General features: G+C 43.1%; 1 protein-coding gene across 1 annotated transcript in view; it reads right to left on the bottom strand.

The window, feature by feature from the left end:
* MSN (moesin) overlaps positions 1–21,203 on the bottom strand; it is a 47,486-nt gene that overhangs the window by 13,698 nt on the left and 12,585 nt on the right. The window contains exon 2 of the mRNA XM_056359701.1: positions 6,112–6,195. Coding sequence (XP_056215676.1) covers positions 6,112–6,195 — 84 coding nt within the window. The remainder of the gene's footprint in view (positions 1–6,111; positions 6,196–21,203) is intronic.

The raw sequence follows: 21,203 nt of genomic DNA, 5'->3' as shown, positions 1-21,203 counted from the left end.
AGCACAAATCTGTCTTGAATCTCACCTGCTGTGCTAGTTAAAGATGAAGCAGGCCTCTCTCCCTTTGTGACCGGCATGTCAAGTACTTCTGAGAGAAACCTGCTAGCAAGCTTCATTGCTGGAGGAGCTCTGAACTGGTGCCACACCTGCAGTTCCGTAAGCCATAGTCAAAACGTACTTAAAACATTGTCTTCCAAGTACCCTAACGCAACACCCAAGATGGGCTCCATCTACAGCCATATTCAACTGTTCCCCTTCCATGTGGCAGATAGATATATTTCTAACTTTCCCTTTCCAAGGGCTAAAATGCCAGAGTGCTAAATGACAGGATGTTCTTTTGAGTTTTTAAGCTTATTACAGTTTGCCACTGAACCCCTTAGTAACAAACAGTCCATTTTGGGTTGGCTACTGCTTTTATAAAAGCCAGTAAGTTTCCACATGTTCTTGTGAAATTTGAGACATTTCCATACCACACAACCACAAGCTTTCATTACACAAATGAGTTCTGGGGTTTGCTGGAAGAACCAGTCACTGTCCTGAGACTTGCTGCTTTCCCCCATTAAAATGACACTGAGTTTTCTGTTCAGTGCTTTCATCTACTGGATCAAGTGCTCCAGACCAGTTTCCTATGCATTTAAACACTACTAGGGAGGGCTTTACTGAGGTCCTAAAGGCTTCTCTACAGTCTCGCCCCTCACAAAGCTTAACATACAGGCCATGAGAGACCATCTGCTTTTACTCCAAACACAGCTCAACTCAGCTGCAGTTACTCAAGAGTCAAGAGCAATTTTCACCCACCTGCACTGTAAGCTTTAGCGTAAACTGGTACTCTACAGAATCATTAAAATCACTGCATCAGATAAGCAAGCTAGGGCAGGGCACATGAACTCAGAATCTTAGGAATCCTAGTGCTTAATGAAATCTGTAAGATCCTTAAGAATTCGTAAGGAAAAAAAATAACCCCACACTCTACTACATATTAGTCTCGATGCTGAACATAAAATACAGCATCAGTGACTAGGTTTAGAGTGAGCAGAGAGATGCTTATTATTACAATTTTAACCTATAGCCAAGTGGGCTTTTCTATCACCAGCTCAGTTTTGACTCCAAAAGCTCACAAAACTGAGGAAAAGCCTCCTAGGAAGGTTAACCACATGCTTTCAAAGTCCAAAGTGACAGATGGTACAGTTTTTCTAACCTCACATTTCTCTTTAACCTGTGACTTGGCTTCACTGCTTTTAACTGGACAGAGACTGGGAGCTCCTGGTTACCCTAAAGGCTTTTTCTGGAGTGGCATGCTGAAGCCACCATCTCCTGGACTTTGCAATGTGCAAAAGTTAGCATCAGAAGAACTGAAGTTTGCATGATCAGCTATAGGCTCTGAAAGCACTAAGCACATCACTGAGAAGCAAATCTGTTCTAAAGTTGGAGAAGGAGAGTTCATTTTAGGTTGGGGAAGGAAGTGCTGACTGAACAGTTTAGTAACCACAACTCATTGTTAAAGGGATCCTGCTGTAAGGCCTATCAAATGGGTGGAGATTGCCACCCATCAGCTGCATTCACCACCCAACAGACCTAGGATAGCAGACAGCTAAGAGTCCTCCACCAGAGGCTAGCAAAAATAAGAGGCTCTGAAGGGAAACGAAACAACAAGGCACCAGGCAGGATCCAGGGTCAGAAGTGATCAGAAAGAAAGCATTTGAGAAGCTGCTGCATACAGCATGTGCATGGAAGAAGGGAGTATGTTTTCATACCACAGAAGTCAAAGCAGTTGAGGATTTTGTGCCTAGCCTGTAAGCAAGCTGCCTGAGGAGCATGGAAGACGCAGCATCCACTAAAACAGGGCATTTCTGTGCAAGCCTGCTAGCCAGCTATGGGGCACTTTGGCAAGCAAGTTAGTTACCCCTCTCCCTGTCCAAGGAATAGGCTAGACCTCTCACACCCCAACAGGCCAAAATCTCACTGATTCAAGTTAGAATCAATTTACCCCCCCAAAAAAAAAGTTTGAGAGGAAAAAAGATTGGACGGACACAACTTCAAAGCTGTCACCAGCAATAAGTAGCTAAGCATTTTTACCAGAGAAACAGTTAATCTTTCAAGTGTAGGAGACCTATAAAGCAAAGAAATGCTGCAGTTTACACACTAGTCTCCCACCCAACTGCACCTCAGTCTGATACAGACATGGGTCAAAAAAAGAAAACAAGCAGCTATCATTGCAGGGTCTGTGCCCTGCATCCCCAAGAAAGCAGTATTTCTAGGTACCTGTGAAATAATCAGGCCTGCAGGATAAGCAGCAACCCTGACAGGCACAGTCCATCCTCAAGCTCTGCTCCCACTCCTCAGCTGCTAGTGATAAATTAAAAGAAGAGTTACTGGTTTTCCTAGTGAGTTGATAAGTGCTGGAGTTCAGCAGATGATGCTAAGAGGTACATAAGCAAAGCTGCAGCAGATAGACAGTACACTCCTCCTATCTCAATTAATCCAGCTTTTGTCCATGCACACAAGCTTAAGCTATTTAACTTAAAGCTGTATTATTACAAGCCTAGGGGACAGGGTGTTACCGGAAGCTCTGTAATATAAAATCATTATGTTACTGCACCATATATCAACTCAATGATATTTCTACAGCCAGCTACTTGACAACTTCCAAAGCTGTGAGGCATCTGCATTGCTCTATCACTACAAAAATTCACTTTGGAATTTACCGAGCAGGAGAGGAGACGGGAACACTTCTATCTCAAGCTTACTTACCTGCTGTGGAACTCAGACTCAAATTGATCCTCCTCATGAAGCTACTACCTAGACACAAGCTTTCCTAAAGTCTTCTGAATCCTATTCAGAGTAGGTGTCAGAATTATGTGTGGCATAATGAATGTATTTAGCTACCTTTATACACAACAGGTGAAAAGAGATATTGCCTAAATGTTACTGACCAAAGCCAGTGGCATGCACCAAGGTAGCTGTGCAGCTAGAAACCTTGGCAATGCTTAGCAGCTTCCTTTTTGCTTAACTCGGAAGTGACAGCTCAAAATGAAAGGGTACTCTAGGGCAAAAACATGCAGGATCTCTTAAAATTTTTCTGTGAAAGAGTCAAAAAGTCAGGTTTCACACCAGAAGGTCCATGTGCTGCAACAGCAAAACCTTAACTTTGCTTTGTAGAGGAAGTATCCCTTCCCTCAAAAAAGCATTGATGAAAGCAGCTCCTGTTTCAGAACCAGCACCATGCAGAAACCACTAGATTAGTAATTCCAGCAGCACAACATAGTTTAAGGAAGCTAGCAAACGAACAGCCACAACTTTGTTCTTACACACAGCATCATCCAACCCAAGACCACCTCAGGACAGAAAGTGACATGGAGTGAACAGATTATCAAACAGCAGTCACTGCTTACTCCCCATTAGCAGTATCGGTAGGGAGAACAGCTCTGGACTATCCCTTTACAGAAACTAATCCACACAAACAGCTCAGCCATTTGAATCATACTGGATATATGCCAACTGACGATATATTTGAAGCCCCATCCCCGTACTAAAGGGAACAAGTTTAGTATGTACTGTCAGCTCACTAGAGGCTCTCATGTTTTGATTTGGTATTCAGTTAGTTCTTAATGCAAAGATCAATAATCTGTTTGAGCATGTCCACATACAAGAAGTACTTGCTTTCCTTTATGTGCAAGTCTGACTATAAGGTCTTTTTTTGCAACAGAAAAGAGCCTTGAATTTTCTATTTAAAAAAAAAAAAAAAAGGACAGTCTGCTGTGTATCTGCATTCAGAGACCAAGATGAAATGTCTCCCATTGTGGCAGAAGCCGAATAGCTACCTCCTTTGCAATTAGTTTCCTTAATTGCAAAGGGCCAATGATTAGATTGCAGGGCAGCAACAGCAGCTGGGATCAGACGACTCAACCACTCACATATGAGTAGCCTTCAAAACTCCTTATTCATGCTAGAGCTGGGAGACTTTTGAAATCCCCACATCTACTGCCAATTCCCTACCCTACTGCTCACAACATTCAAACCCTGGCAGAGGGTTACTCTTTCTACCATACTGTGATAGGTCTTTTACTCATCATTTAGTCAAAGCCTGGACATCCGTCACTAACAAGGCTCTAGACTATTCATTTCGGTATCAGCCTTATCAGGAACCAACATCAATACCTCCACAAGGAAATCTTGTGTGTTAGGCAGTAGAAAAGTTTAATTCTTATTCCAGTGAGCATGATATATAGACAGTATAAAAAGATTGTGTCCACCAGACCTCTTATAAGTAGCAAATGTTTAACAGCTAGCTTCAGACACTTTCTGCTCTTCCAGCTCTACCTACAATCCAATTTAGCTGAAGTACATACTGTCTTACTTACATTAGCAACTTAAAGCTCTGCAACAGCATTTGTTTCCTCCCTTCCCAAAGAGTTTACTATGGAAAAAACAGAACTTCTGTTCAGACAGATGCTGTGTGAAATACACTGCAATGAGGAGAACATGCAGCTGTTCAAGAACAGGACACAAAGGAGTGAAATCAATTATTAAGACATGAAGAGTTCCCATAGTAGAAACACAATCAGATGCTTCTCAGAGACAAGCTGCTGAAGCCCCAGTCTGCCACCACAATGTCAGTTTGAAGCAAAAGGTGCAGATGCTCTAGAGCTGACTGAAAAAGCAATGTGCAGATTAGAAACACTACTGACTTCAGTAGTATCACTTCTTAGCACTTGGGTGATTTGCTTGGATAATGTCAGAAACCAGGTATTGAAAAATAATCATGGATAGCATCCACATGAAGAACACCCCCTCCAGAAAAAACACAACCCACGATTCACTTCTTGATGAACTTGAGGGCATGTCACCTCAGCTTCACTGGCATATGCTCCCATGAGCTAACTCTGGTGGAGTTCCACATTGCACAGATGGATTCTGGACAGAATCCAGCTCACATTTCTATCAACCAAAGCCTGGCAGAGACCACAAAGGGCTAAAATACATAGGAGCTACTACGTAGTAACACAGAGACAACTGAAACTACACTACAGCTCAGAACTTTCCTGAAAACCTTTCTGCTTTTCCCATTATGAAAGGATGCTCTTTCAGTAAAGCCTAAGATCTCACTCCCTCCATCTCACAGGGCTGGGCTGCAAAGAGCAATATAACATCTAGTGTTGAATCATCCAGCCAAATGTAAGAGAAAGTAGTAGTCTGTGGTTAAACATCTAAGAAAAAATTTAAATTCGGTTTAGTGGCCCCAAATGAGATAGCTGACTTCCACGGGTGAGTCAGCCCGTAAGTTTCTCTCTTAATTAAGATAGGTACTATGTACAACTAGCCCCAGAACACTTTGCTATCTGGCTGGCAGTTCCTTCATCTTGTCATTAATCCAATACTCATTTTAAGCTGTGAATTTACTGTTCAGATTTTCCTTCAAGGAGCAAATCCATGGCCTTCAGGACTACAGCAGAGAAACATAGTGGAGCCTGTCGAAGTTTCAGCTGCTGTAACTGACAATGTCTGTCTGCAGCTGCTCCAGCCTTGGGCTGCACATACATCCCTGCTTCTGTCTGGGCCAAAGCAGGAGGAAATTTGCCTAGCCAGTGGATGCTGAAGAGGAAGGCTAAAACACCCAGACGAAAACAGCCCTTTCCAGTACATAGCTTCTCTTAAGATTTCCACCAGGGCCTGAAGCAACTGTAGAACATCACTTCACCTGCACTTAAGGGCTGTGGCAACATCTGAAGCCCAGCTAAGCCTCTCCTGTTTTAGAGACCAAGTACTCTTTGAAATAAATTACATTATGCTCACAAGTAAGCCAACCAGAGAGAGCTTACTGGCTCCTTCATAAGACTTATCTTATGAATTATGACTGAAGACATCCAATTATTATTATTATTATGAGCTATAACGACAATTCAGTTCATTGGAGGTAAGAATAGCTATGAAAGCATTCTTGGAGATTAAAAAAATGTAGTAGTTTTGAAAAAATGTACAATTTCTTATTATACTGAGTTGTCTTGAAGTTATTATACACACTTGTCACTTAACCTCAAACTGTTTTCTTTCGCCTCAATAGAATCACAACATCTTTATCAACTTTAGATCTTCTGCACCTCTATCACTTACCTGATCAAACAGTTGCTTCCCTGTAGTGTTGGGCTGGATGGCAAACTCCAGCTCAGCATCCATGGTGGTAACACGCACGCTGATCTGAAAGACAGAAAACACATCGTTACAACACATTCTCTATGTGACACTGACCAATAATGAAAACCAACATCTGCCTACAGCCAGGGACCAGCCGCCAAGCCTCCAGGAATTTAACTGTCAGCAGTTACAAAGTCATCTGCCTTGCCAGCACAGTGTTCCCAGTTCCCCCTGTATGATACAACATTCCTGTTCCACAGCGTAAGAGTATATCCACTCTGTTTCTACTAATATTCCCATCTATGTATGGACACAAGAGCCATTTACAGCTTATAAAGCTTACTTTCTAGTATAGAACACTCTGGTGTCTTTCACAAGAGCACAGATGTTTCAAGCCACACACCCAGACATCCAATCCTTCCATTTGAAGGATCAATGTCAAGAAAGTCCCTGGAAGCATTAACAACTCTGCGTGCTACAGAAGACTGGTCAATACTAACAATACTGTTCCACTCTCCATGGGTATCTGCAGAAAATATAGCTCACAATCCCCGATAAGCTCTCAGGGCTTTGGGTACGAAGCAGACAGGACACAAGGATGATCTTGCGTGCTAAGGCCAAAAGTATGCATGCTGAACTAATATATGCACTAGCATGTGCAGGTGCTTCACAAACCCATAGAAGTATCTCTATATAGTTGCCTACTGCTTTCCTATTCTTTCAGGAAGGTAAAAGATCTTTAAACATTGCAGAAATAGGTTCAGGTGTAATTTAATACCACAGTCAAGATTTCATGACAATGTCAGCCTTAGACATGAGAAGTAAGATCATCAATGGTCTTTCAAAAGGAGCATTATATAATGCACTCTGTCTTGACAGGAAAGCCTCAGCATCACGTTTTCACACGTGAAATGAAAGCAGCAAGGGAGTTCCCAATTTCATCCCACAGAAGCAGGACACCTGTACATCTCTCAGCAATAGCTCTCATGAAGCTAGTTAAACAGCAGAGGCACTTCACCTCAAAGATTAGTGTAAAACAGCTTATTCCATGCACAACTCCTGATCATCCACGGGAAAACATCATATAGATTCTTCGGGGTAGATAGGAATACTCCTGCATGAACACAGATGATGTAACTTCTGACCAGGCAAAGCAAGGCCTGCAAGTACACCAAGCTGTCTGAGAATTCATTTCTATTTGCATACCTATCAACTGAAAAAGGTAGGTATATCTCACGATTTATGAACACAAGCTGCAGATATTTTAGATCAAACTGTTTTAATGCTTTTCCATCACAAAGGTTCAAAACTTGAAGTTGTACAGACCTAGCACACTGACCTTGCCTTCACAGTTCTCCTTCCTGTCAACAGCCATTTACCCTGCATCAAACCTCTCAGAACACCACACCAGCCTTCCAGAGGTGAAGGTGGGGGAAATTATGCTGAGAACAGTTTTAGCAAGAATAACTCGAAACTCGCATTTAGACTATAAGTCAACCAAAAAAGCTAGACAGAGTAAGCAGAGAAATATTCAAGGAACCACCCAATACTGATACGATCACAGCCACTTCTGATCCCTGTATGCCTACTGACTACATGGACAGATTTCACACCTTGTTTACTAAGAAAGCAGCAGCAGACTGCTGTAGAGCTACAGCCAGGATTTTTTTTCCCCCATAGGCAAGAAGCATTCTGCTATTTAAGACCAAGTCAAGTGCCAAAAGAGACCACTACCTACAAATACATTTTCAAGTTTCCCAACAAGCCTACTTGAGCCTAGGCACACCACTATTTTGTACTTTATATCCCCTTGTGATGAACCTAAAGGTTTCCTTGTTTCAAGTTCAGCTAAAAATTCAAGCATATCTATAACAGCTTAAAGGTAGGTTTAGCACAGCAAAGCTGAAATCAAGAAGAGCTGCAGTTCTAACTGCTGCATGCATAAGCAATGCTATTTAGACATCATTGAAGCAAAGGTTATCATGAACAAGCAGACCAGGAATAAGTTGGTTTTGAAACCCTCTGACATCATGAATTCGTACTGAGGAAAAAACCATCCCAAGGAAGCAGCAAGGAAAGAGCAGATGACCTAATCTCATAAGCAATCACCCTTTGTTTAAAATTAGCTACTTTCAATGACATGAAGTACTGTAAAGTTATCTTGCTATGCCTTCCCAAAATTATTTTCCTCAGATCCTAGGTTGTTGACAATTGGCTAATTTCACAGTGCTTTGGTGAACCAGGAATCCAGTTGCTTGCTACAAGGACTGAACACTCCCCAAAACAGCCTTGCTACTTAATACTTGGAAGCAGTCTCTTCTATCAGAAAGAGCGCTGGCTTCTAAGCCTGACTTGCTCAGCACACCTACCAGTGAGAGCAAAGATGTCTGTAAGCCACATTTAAGTATAAGAGGGGTTACATTAAACGAGCATTAAGCAACAGGTTGCTTTTTCCTTGTTGTAAAGTATTTCCTGTTCACCTAAAACACTAATGTACCAGCTATCACGAAAGAAAAATAGTGGGTTTGCTTCTACTGTTTAAGGATAAAACACTGTAGCTACTCTTATCAGGTATCATCAGCATGAGCAATTGAACGCTGAACTATCTGAGCACAGAGGAAGCACCAGAAAACAGAACTGAAACAGTTGTGGCAGCTCTTTGAACCTGTGACCAAATAGCTTTTAAGCTATTCAGAGCAAAATAGACCTTAAAATTTGAAACAAAGCTGCTTCAGTAATTATCCTCATAATTCATGCAGAATACTTATCTGTAAGACTCACATCTTTGTTAACACACTAAAATAAGTTCCCACGCTGGAACCAGCAAAATTCTTTCACCATCACTCAAATGCACTCAAGCTATGCAGCCAGTTATCATCCTTCCATCAGCACATTCAACAGGAAGACACACACCTTTTCCCCTTTGCAGAAGCTCCCTGTGCTCAAGATGAGCAGCAGCCTCAAATGGCGTCCACACTTGCAACTACAGTCTGTTCTATTTTAAAAGACAGCAAGAGCTGAGACACTGCAGGAAACAGGCCTATGCTTTGGCCAGCCACACCCAGGCAATGCCAGCTTCCCCCATCCCATCGGAGCAGTAATACAGTCAACAGCACACTGCTGTTAACGGGCGGGGGGCCGAGCACGTCCCAGGCTGCACCGATGACATTTTAACTGCTAGTTTTGCAGTAATTTAATACTTGGTGGATAAGTTAGTTTGCTGTAAAACTGAGCTTTGTTAAGCCTCACTGGTGTGCAAGCAACGTACAATGGATTTTTTTCCTATATGCTACCAAGCCAGGTGGTGAGGCTTTTTTCCTGAGCCAGTTGTTGTGAACTGGAAAAACAAAGTGAGGTTTCTACCATTTCAGGTGGTGGGAGGCATGGCTCTCCATTCCCAGTTAGCAGATAAGAGACCTAACAAATACTGCAGAGCAGATGCAGTTTGAACAAGTGCTTTGTTTCATTTCAAGAGCCTGCATACTGGCACAGAAATACAAATCTGTTCTAGCACGTAAAAAGGCTAAAAAAGCAAGCACCAAGGGAACTTCATTCTGAAAGATACCCAGGGGCCACCTCACTAACAGCAAGTCAGTCCCACCCATCTTCATGTGCTCTGCCTGCAGCTCAGCCAAGCTACGAAGAGACCTACAGACCACCATCATGTCCGACAAGCAAGTACCAGGCACTGCATGTTCACTTTCATCCTCCTCATTTGAGGTCTCACTTTTACTAAAACCACTTTACACAAGGGTTACACAACAAAAGTGCTATACTGAAAGAAAGCCAACATGATCCAGTTTCAGCATGATTCAGACTCTTGTTTGCCTTGTCCCTTGAGAATTACCCTGCCAAAGCACAAGTGTTTAGCATTAACACTTATTCTAAGAAAATACTCAAGATTCACTTGCATTAAGCTTTAGTATGGCATATTTCTAAACCATCTAATGAGATTTTTCCAGGTTTGAGGGCTGGCATAACCATCAGCATGCTTACCATTTGGGTTGCAAACAGAATAAAATGTTCCTCAATAAGATAAGCAACTTCATCTGCTAGGCATATACAAATCTAGCTCTGTCAGCCCAGGCAGGCAAGGTGCACACTGCTGAAATGTAAGGAGTAGGAGTAAATACAGCGAGGAGACATTGCCCACTAATGATCAGATCACAAGGTTCACAATGGCAGCATTCATACCAGGTATACACCCCTTTTCCAAAATTTGCTAGTAAACTTTTGTCTTAAAATTTCAACACTCAGGAGATGTTGTTAGAAGACTTACTGGATTTCATCATCAACAAATTTACCCAAAAACCCCTATCTTAACACAGTAAATTACACTCAAATTCTATTTAAAGCAACTCATTGAGTTTTTTCATCACAGCATTTACAATGCACTCACTGCTGCACCCAAGTGTCTGCAACTCTCTGCATTCTGCTCAGATCTTAAACCAGAGGTTTTATCCTAGTATGTGGCCTCAAAATAGCCTTCTTTTGGTTTTCCATCATCATTTAATATAGTATTTTACATACAAAGAGCTAGCAACATTATATGAAAAGCTTCCTGAGGTGGCCATCCTGCACATTACAAGAAAATTCGAGTATCATATTTCAACAGGCAAATTTACACTCACCAAGCTAAAAAACACTCAAGAAAAAAAGCCCACATTTAACCGATTCATTTCATAATAGCTACAGGAAAGAGCTAGAAACCTAGCAACTCTTCCTCTTCTCTATTTGAGGAATTACCATTGTTCTACCAGTCTAAGCACAGCTAAAGATTGCCACTACCAAAGCATACTAAAGAGCTTCCTGCTGCCAAGGACAGCACAGTGGCCAGGGCAGGACTCCTGTCACAGGCAGAACCCCTTGCATGGAAGAGACACTGTTACAGCCACAGAGCTGCTGCAGCCAAGAAAGCTCCTTTTGACAACTAAGAGCTTTCACAAGCTACAGGACACCACCACCCTCCTCCCATGGTGTTTAGCAGGCTACAGGAAACACACTTAATAGACAGTGGTACCAGGCACCTATTTGCACCATCTTTTCAGGTGTTTTAACATTGCCCATATACCTTCAAGTCTCACTTTCTGCCCAACTGAGATTCCCAGCAAGTTTTACTAGCAGCAGTGGCTATCAGTTACCTTCCAGGTCTCTGAGCGAGCCCTACTAATAACCTGCTTTAACTACTTCCCAAGACAAAAATCTGTAGCTGCATATGGCACGACAAACAGGAAAGACTGATACCGCCACACCAAGGAATGGATGTATTATTTGTACTAATGTCCCAGCGCACCGAGTGGTGCAAGAGGTAGAACAGACAGTTCTGTTTGTTGTAAGCTGAGACAGGAACAGGGTACTAGGAAATTCATGTCAGAATAATAGGTAGAGTCAGCACAACAGAGCATCAACCTCTGCAAAACCCTGACCCTGAGCTAAAGCTTCTTTCCTCCCTGGATTTCCTAAATGAAAGGAAGCTGTTTATACCCTGCTGGTCTGAGGGCTTCAAGCTTCAGATACTCATGTTTCCCAGCTTCAAGCCATAAAGTAGACTATTTTCTGGGAGAAAATGGCATAGGGAAGAGTTATACTTGACTGTTATGGAACATAAGTAATCCAGTCAAAAAGAAATTCCAGGCCATCATTTATAGACCCCTCTATGCTATAGGGCACCAGTTCACCCAGCAGCAGTTGCTGCAGGTAAAGATACTAGACCAACAGCATGCATCAGTTTCAACAGCTCTGACCAGAGAAGCACATCAAATCCAGCTGGAGCTGCACAAACTCTGAACTCAACACCACATAAGGCACTCTAATAATCTAAAAGCCTTCCCAGTTTTGGCTTTCAGCAAAACTAGCAACAGTATAGTTGTTACAGTGAGAATTGCTCTCCTGTCCCTTAAAACACGGAAGTGTTTTCTGTGGGACAAATGCTCCCCAGGGCTGCACTTCCCACCACACCAGCAGCCAACGCAGGCCTGCTACAAGGACAGGAATCACATGCCAACCTACAGAGCGAGACAGGGCATTGTGCTCTGCTTGGCCTCAGAAGAGTGTCAGAGGTAATGCCCCCCACCTGCAGCACCACCAATACTCACAGACATCTGGCTTCTTCCCGAGTGCCAGCGCTCTGCTGTAACAGCCCTGGGTCCTCTGTGTCAGGGTGAGGATGGAATCGGGTCATGTGAAAGTGCTTGCAATTTCTAAAGGGATTACACTTAATTAAACCAAGCCCCCTTCCAGCAGTCTTAGAGAGCCTTTTCATACCCCTAAGCTCATCAGGGAATGGAACAGCAGCAGGCACACCCCAGGTACCAGCCCCAGCACTGCTGCACTGCAGCCCTGGAGACAGCCTTAACCCTCCCAAGGGCTCCCAGGAGCATGCCAGCCCTCTCCACCACCCTCCTCCCGGCTCAGCTGGGGACACAACTCATTTCAGGGGAGCCACAGGAGGGGCAATACAGCTAAAGAGGCATCCCATTCCACCCCATGATGATAATTTGGATAAAGTCACCGTAATATAGTGGATGAAGATGCCTGCCCTCCTTTGATCCACTCTGTACCAGTGAGCCCCAAGTACAACTTGTGCTATAGCGTACACATTGTAACATCACCCTTACAGTCACTGACTGTGTCTTGGCTTTGTTTTGGTACCTAACTACAGCCTGTAGCAGGAATTCACCTTTTAAAGAATCCCTAATGATTTTAGTGCAAAGCCTGAAGACAAAGAGCTGATGATACATCTTTTAGTCATCTTATAGTAAGATTAAAAATGGACACAAGCAAAGGTCATTAGCTGAAAACATTTTACCAGATAAAGAAGACACCCCCATGATTGTTGTAAAAAGAAGGGGGGAAAAAAAAGGGAAAAAACCCCACCCAAAAATACACTTTCCCCACCCATCCCCTGTTCTTTCTGAACATTTGGCAGCACAGCATCTAAGCTCATTTTGCAGAAGTAGTTGTCAGTTATTCAGTTGGGGCTATTTTTAATGTCATTTCCGACAAAATCAGATAGATATGGACTTGACTGTACCTTTCAGCCATATGCTAGTCATAAACAAACCCCAGCTGTCTGTACCTGCTGTATGTTGAGACATTACACAGGATGGTCAGCTATAGATCGTGGAACAAATATCTGAAGGTACCAAGATGCCTAGGGATGTTGCAGCTTACTGCATTTCTTGTGTTGTTACAATATGCACCCAACCACCATTTAAAACCAGCTCAATACTATAAGCTTCAGATGACTTTACATGAACAAGACACATGGCTGTCATTAAAGCAAAAAAAATGCCAACTGTAGCAGTCAGACTCTGCCAGAAATGACAGGTTTACATGAAGCTTCCGTCAAATTTCATCCATTGTTATGCTGAATTCCACAGCTCAGTGTCATCTACTGAGGGAAATTCCAGTTTGTATCTATAATAAAACTAAATTAAAAGCCACCTACAGAGGAAGGGCGGGCTTCTCTGTGGGCTGCCAATGACAATAGAAACAAGAGACTGGGTAGTGCAATCTCAATTAATGGGCTCAACCACTTTTTGAGTTCAGCTTGGCAGAGACATCAAGAACGGTAGCCTGGAAACACAGAAAGAAGCCCCAGTAACAATTTTTTTTCTGGCCTGTTCCCTTACCCCCACCACCCCTGCAGAAGGATGGAGGAGATCGTACACCCAGCATGCTATGAAACACACATCACTGGGCTCTAGACCAAAACATGAAGAACTGGCAGCATCCTCCAGATTCCACTGGGAAGTGCGTATTGCTGCTGACTGATCTAGAGATAGTTCACCAATGCGATCCTAGTCTTCAAGCAGAGTCCACAGCCACTGGATTAACGTGCAGAGCCCTGTGGCCACACACGCAATATACTGCTCTATCCCAAGCAAACCACCTATATTAATCAGTTCATTTAAAAAAAAACACAAAACACCAACAAACTGCCTTCATTAAAAATCAAATGACAGATAGGCCTGAGCATCCTCAATAAAATCTCATACTTGGGTCAGTATTTGAACTCAAAATGGTTAAAAGAGCAAATCACATTAATTGCAGCATGATTATCATATACAAGCAAGCTGGCCAAATGATAAACTAAAGAAAAGCTGGGAGACGGCACCACTAGCCGACATCCCAGGCAGACAGACAGTTCTGCCGGCTCTGGTGTCCTCCGACACTGCAGAGGTGCTGAGCTGTGCCCAGCTCCCAGGCTGTTAATGCACGAGCGCCCAGCCCGGCCAGCAAAGCACCAGTCAGGCTAAATCTAACTAGATTTGCACTCACATGGTCTTATTCCTTCCCTGTGAAGCAACACAGGAGCAAGCCAGTTAAGATGCAGAAACTGCTGTGGAGCCACACCTTAATAAAGTCACATTACAGCTGTCCCCCAGCAACCTCCACCACTTGCTCTCAGTCCCCAGCAAGGCAATGCAGCGAGCAAGCCACAGCTTTCACATAGCTTCGCAAACCAAGACGTTGAGGACAGCAAGAGGAAAAAGCTGCCACAGGAAGCAAGCCACAGCAACAGCAGGCAAGACTGAGAAAGTTCACAGCTTTGAAGAGCCTGCTTGCAGAAAGTGAGCTGAGAAAGGGTGGAGGAAGGAGAGCCCGGGCTGCAGGAAGCCAGACATGCCCTGTGACATACATGCACATCTGACACATGTCTTGCTTCGGCAGAGGCACCGAGGGGGTGCTGCCAATGCAGAAAGCACTCTGCCTGTAACTTCCAGCAAAATTCACCTTTATAGCACTGATGTATTCACACAGGGCAAGGGGGAAGCTGGTTACAGCACACTGGCCATTAAAAAGCTACCCTGCAGGTCAGCCGCTCTAAAAACTTCCACATTAGTCACCAAGTGCTAGAAGTACCTCAGTCCCATGCAGAGCTTGGAAAAGCAGAGAATTTCTGCTTTATCTAACAAAAGAGTTCAAAGTAAGTTGGTTCTGTGTCCATTCCCAACAGCATTTTCTATACAAGTTTTCTGACAGGGTTTCTACCAGGCATTGCATCCAGTGGCTGAAAGAACCAATCCCTACTCTTGGAAAGGGTAAGGAGAAGAGACTGACTGAGGTTGCTCTAAAAATCTGGAACAAAACCTAATGCTAAAGCAGTCAGCTTCAAAAAAGGAAACCAAGTGATTTATCCTAACATAAACCCTGTCATACGGTAGTATCAGAGCCCCAGATATGTATTTGTTTGGCTGTTAACAAAAGAAACTATTTCGAGATGAATTTTGACTGCTCATCTCCCAGTGATAAAAAAATAAATTTCTTCCATATAGTCAGTGGTAAACAGGAAAGTTCCTACAAGAAAAAAATAATCAGTTTCCTTGAAGACACTTGCTGCCATTGAAAAGGTAATGCCTGCAGAGCAGGGCAACACAGCATCGTTGTGCTGGTTTTCTGGTTCTCAAGACTAGGTGTGAGAAGCCACAACTACCTTCCATTGAAGCCCCCCTTTGCAGCTGATCAACACCTAGTATTCAGAGGGGTCTAAGGGGATCTTATCTTCCTTGCAGGACATGTCCATCAGGCCAGAGATCAATTACTCATATCTAGACAGGGAGTCTACTTCAGGCATCCTTACATGAACTAGGGCTTCTTTTTTTCCCCTCAGGCGGTGGAGAATCAGATTTATTACCTCCAAGGACACTCTCTGTAAAGAATGAGGTCTCCTTCAAACCACATTCAGAGCTCATTAAAGGGCTTAAAAGAAAAAAAAAAAGCCTATTCCTTATGCAAAGGGACTGACATTTGCAACTGCCTTACTTTAGAGCCCTTCATTCACCCACCCTGCCCCAACTTTTCAGTTTTCTCATAATCAATGTTTCAAAGGTCCAGAGCTGTCATCTTCAATTAGTACTAGAGAGCACATGCTAGTAATACAAGAACACAGAGACACACAAAGCCAGGGCTATGCCAATGTTTCTTAATAGGCTGGAGAACTCAGCATTTTAGAACTCTGGAGGAATCATTTACCCAATTTCAGTAGTGATTTGATTTGGGCAGGCAACTTTTACAGGAATAAAAGTTCTACTTTATAAGAGTATTACTATAAAGTTATTCACTCAAAACAGTAACAACAAAAAAAGAAAGACAGGGAATTCCCCTACCCCTGCACAGCATGGCTTCTAAAATCATTAATGACATGTTTCCAAGTTAAAGCTACTTGAATAGAATTCCTTCCTTTTCAAGCGAGCAGACAGCAAGTTGTCATATCCTACCAGTGGTGTTTCAACACCATAGCTGCTAGCAGCTTGCCACGCTGTCCACAGGGCAAAGAGTTTGACAAAAGGAGTTGCAAGATGAGTGTACTAAGCCAGTAAAAGAAGCTGTGGGTGAGTCCCCCACATTTACAGTCACATCCAGACACTTGTATGCCTCTTATTACACAACTTACAACCTCGTGCAATGGATTAATTCCTCTATTTTTGCCATTTCCTTTCTCATAAATAGATTCCTCACGCACCTCCCTTTGCTTTCCTTTAGCTGTTCCAAGCCATTAACGTTGCTGTTTGCTATTTCTTTAGAACTAGTTTGAAGAGGCCCTTAGAATAACTATTTTTGTACCAGAGAGAACATCCTTTGTAGGCAAAAAACAGGAGACTGAAGCAGAATCATGGGGGAAAACCCTGACGCCTTTTCCCCATCATCTGGATCAGGAGGTAAAGCTCAAATAAAAATCTAGCAATGCAGTTGCCATCATTCAGCTTCCACACTCCAGATAGCTTTGTGTGTTTTTTTGTAAATACTCCTTTGTTTTATGCCTGTTAGAAAGTGCTATTCTCTGGAGAAACAGTATATGCCTATTACGTCCTCTGCACACTAATAGTAGGGTTGGCAGTTGTACTTCACATGTCTGAGCTTAACCACATCCCCAGCTAAAGCTCTTCAACTTAAAGGCAGTGGGCATTTCTGAAATGCCAGCAGTGGTAAGGGTGGCATTCCTCACAGCTATTGTGTGCTCCTCCTAGGCAATCCTGTCCACAGCTTAGAAACAAGTACGCTGTGCCCCCCACCCCTTCAGCTGCACACCACACACTAGCGTTAATGACCCTGCCCGCTACTGCAGCTATTTAACCAGCAAAACTGTTCCAGCACTCCCCACCACCACTGGAAGCATTTCAGATTTTCAGAAAAGACTCTTGGACAGCAGCTTTTCCCCCCACCCCTAAACTTGATTTAGCCCAGTTTTTCCCTCCCGAGCTTCACTCCAAAGGCAGGGGATTCCCCGGTACCATTTAACAGCTGCAAAGACCCAGTTCAAGGGGTTAAGCAGACAAGCCTGGTAGCCAAGACCCATTTCCAGACAGCCAATAAGCTTTCCAAACCCAGCATCCAGTGGATGTCTGCCAAAGTTACAAGCAGCTATTTTGCTGGAAGGGGCTCAAAACAAGAACAAGATCCAGACAGGATGCTAACAGGACAAGTGCGAACTGCACAGAGGCATCACGTGTACAGTAAGTACTTGAGGTTCGTGAGCCAATAGACTAATTACTCATTCCCCATGTAAAGGTCTCTAAATTCACCTGCAGTTAAGAATTGGTTTAGAGGTGACTGAGAATTGAGGGCAAATTTTAAAAAAAGCAGCTATGCTCAGACACTATGTTTACCATTCAAGAGACTTTCCACAGACAACATGAAGATAACTGCTGTGACTGAGCTGTTCCTTCCAAAGGATTCTCACGTTTGAATGAGCAAGTCAGAAGCGTGCTTATTGGTTTGACTTGTTTCTCTGTTCCTCAACTGAGAGACACCTAGCATTTCAGCTCACTGGTAATGAGAGGGGTGGCTGAACACAGGGCTGCCTGTTTCAGACATCCCAGGCACTGCCTGGGTGTGGCACATCGAGTTCTTGGCCAGCGCACAGCCCTCACTGAATAACTGAACAATAGCCAGACTTCTAGGAGCTAGAACACAGCCTTACTGTGGGATCTGACTGCCCAGACTATGAGCCATCCCTCCAGATTTAACTGCAGGCATAGTGAAGTGTGAGGTAAAGCTGTTTCATCATCCTTGCTTTGCAGTTTTATCATTTCCAGTGTGCTAGACAAATCCTGCAACTTCCTTTTGGTACAGGGTCTCATTTAGGCTGGCTGCCTTCTCCTATCCATTTAGGTCATGCTTCCCTAAGACACAGGATTTCCCTGAAACAGCTCAGTTAATACTCAGTCTCTCCACCCACACTTGCTTCCCTCACCACCAACCTATTTTAGGTTTTAAATAGTTCTGTTGGAACTGTACAGAGTTCATAAAAGACCAGCCTGTCATTGCTTAAGTACCTTTTGTTATTTTAAGCTCCATCTAGTTCAAGCACTTGAGCTTTCCTAATATAGAGCGTAGCTACCACACCAGAACACACAGAACCCTGTGTCTCAAGGGGCTCCCAAAGGGATGCAGAGATGTGGGGAGCTGCCGAGAGCATTATCAGCCCACACAGAGTGCGGTCCAACCACCAAGGCACACCATCCCACGTGGCCTGCACTGTCCCAAATGGCCTTCTTCGGTTCCCATTAGCACTCCATGACTATGCTGCAAGCAGGACCAAAGAATGAATCAGGCTGAGAATAACTCATCTGTTATTTTTTCCCCAGCAGAACCATCTCATTGGTCCCATTCACTACATTTACACCAGAGTACTGCTACTGGCGCAGATGACAGGAACAGGGAAGGGTAAGATGGCTTTTTGGGTACAATGGGACAAGATGGGCCAGGCTATTGAACCATTTCTTGCTCTTCGCTCCCAGGCACTCCTGCTTTATCCTCTGCAGCAACTCCAATGCCCAACCCTTTGGCAGAAAACTGTGTTAACGGCATGTGCACATGTGGCTTGGTGAGGGATAAATCTGACCAAGCTAGCAGAACAGAACTGATGCACCATAGAGTTGGACTGTCAAAGGCAGTGCAAGGCAGAAACACACAGATGGGACCAAAACTTTACAGTGACAGCAAACCATCAAAGCCCTCGAACATGCAACCAAGTTTATCTAGTTCATTAAAGGCTGCAATTAAATGCACACTCTCAAGTTCACACTCATACACCTCTTGAAATACATTGTTTGAAAGGAGGCTATTGGAAAAGAATGCCTGATAAACTTCAGTTGACATAAACTTCATATAAACTTCACTCCAGACAGAGATACATGCATGAAGACATTGTTAAATGTCCAGATATCCCAATGGTCAAATAAGATCTATCATCATATCTTCCTTTTAAATACAAGTCCATCACATACTACCCTTACAACACAGGGAATTTAGAGAAGATGATAGTGGGCATTCTATAGATCAGGCAGACACCATGAGACCAAGCAGTCAAAAAACTGCTACAACAGAAGGTATCACTTAGACCATTTCAGATGCAAAAGTAACACTGTGTATCATGTAGCCTTTCAAAGAAAGCCTGGTTAAACTGAGGGGAAAAAGTAAAAAACAGACCTTTTTTTTTTAATAAAAACCCATTTAATTACCCTTCCACTCCAGAGTATTTCTTCTGTAATCTTTCAGAGTGCTATCACAAAGTCTGTTAAAACAAGAAGTTACAGCTACCTGAACATTATTTGATATCTGTTGGACCCAAATGAAACGCTGTAGCTGTCTCTAGTGTTTTAGAGACGGTAAGAATTTAAAGAACAGAATAAAGCCTTACGAGTTCCAGTGGCTGCTACAGAGACAGCCTATTCCCACTTTGCTACAGGGCTGCATGTTCTGAATCAGTGCTATAAGCATTGCTAAGCAGCAGCCATCAAAAGCATCACTAACATACTGCTGCAGGACCCTTGCGGCTTAACATCTTCTGGTCTATGCTAGCTTCATGTAGGAAGGTGTTTTTATAATATTGCCTGTACATAACTAGAGACACCCTGCATAGATCAACTGTACCAGCAAACACAACAGATAGCTGCACTCACAGGTGAATGGGTTTCTGTTAGGTGTTCCTTAAAACAGGGTTTGCTTTTGATAGTTTTTAATCACCATACTTAACTAGCTCTTTTATTTTCTCCATGCCTCTGCACCCTAGAAGACAAGGTTAAGAACTTCCAGGCACCTATGCAACACTTCACAAGTTCCAGTACTTTCCAAGTTGTCTTTGTCAAGAACTTTTGTTCCACTGTACAAAAACAAGACCCTGAACAATCCAATCTAACTTAGAAAACGTTCTAACTTTGAAATGACCTCGCTCTGAGCATGGGGTTGGACCAGATTACTTCCTGGGTTCTTCTCTCTCAGCTTCACTTTTTCAGTAATTCTGCAAGACTGCAGAGACTGTTGTGGAGCTACCTTGCATTAACATAAACATTTATAACGCTCATGACAGAAACTGACTTCTGTCAAGCAGGCAGGAGCAGTTTCCTTACATGATTTCAGTTTCGATATTTAGATCCTTTAAATCTCCTCCACAAACAGATGTTACAGACTACCTTTATGCAGCCAAACATACAGATAAGCAGTTCTATTAGTGCTCTTCCTGAAGCTGGAGGTCAAAACCAAGAAACACAACCATATAGTAGGAAAAGAGATAGCCAGATGATGAGTATATCTCCTGTGTAAGGCAACATACATGCAAATATAACTTACAAAACAAACAATAAAACTTACTACAGTAACCGGAGGTAGGGAGTCTGCAAAGCAATCTTTTGCAAAGAGCATTCATAAGTCAGCTTGAGAGCTTAGCTCTTACTCATATCTGCTGCATAGGGTTGCTTTTGGGTATGTTTTCAGGTTTTTTCCATATGCTAAGGAACAGCAGCATAGGATTTGCATGCATTAATTCAACTTTGATCAAAACTTGGGGCTCCTTGTATGTTCCTGCACACAGATACCTCACCCCCTGCAGCACATCCCCAGAAGACTAGGAGCAGTAAGAGCAGCTAACTACTCTTGCTCAGGCTTGTCATGAAAATGGGTAAGTCCACATCAATGAATCTAATAACCCACCTTTCTCTAAGGGAATGGCAGACCAATGAAATCACTTTGTTTACCAGACTGTCTGAATCCCCTCAGATCCAAATGATTTTCAAATCCTTCCGAACGCCGCCAAATCACACCTGTCATTAGAAGACTGTAAAAGC

The sequence above is a fragment of the Falco biarmicus genome, chromosome 14 (genome assembly GCF_023638135.1).
Source record: "Falco biarmicus isolate bFalBia1 chromosome 14, bFalBia1.pri, whole genome shotgun sequence".
Classification (NCBI taxonomy): Eukaryota; Metazoa; Chordata; class Aves; order Falconiformes; family Falconidae; genus Falco; species Falco biarmicus.
The sequence above is the reverse complement of the archived record's forward strand: the minus strand, read 5'-3'. Positions and strand labels throughout refer to the sequence as shown.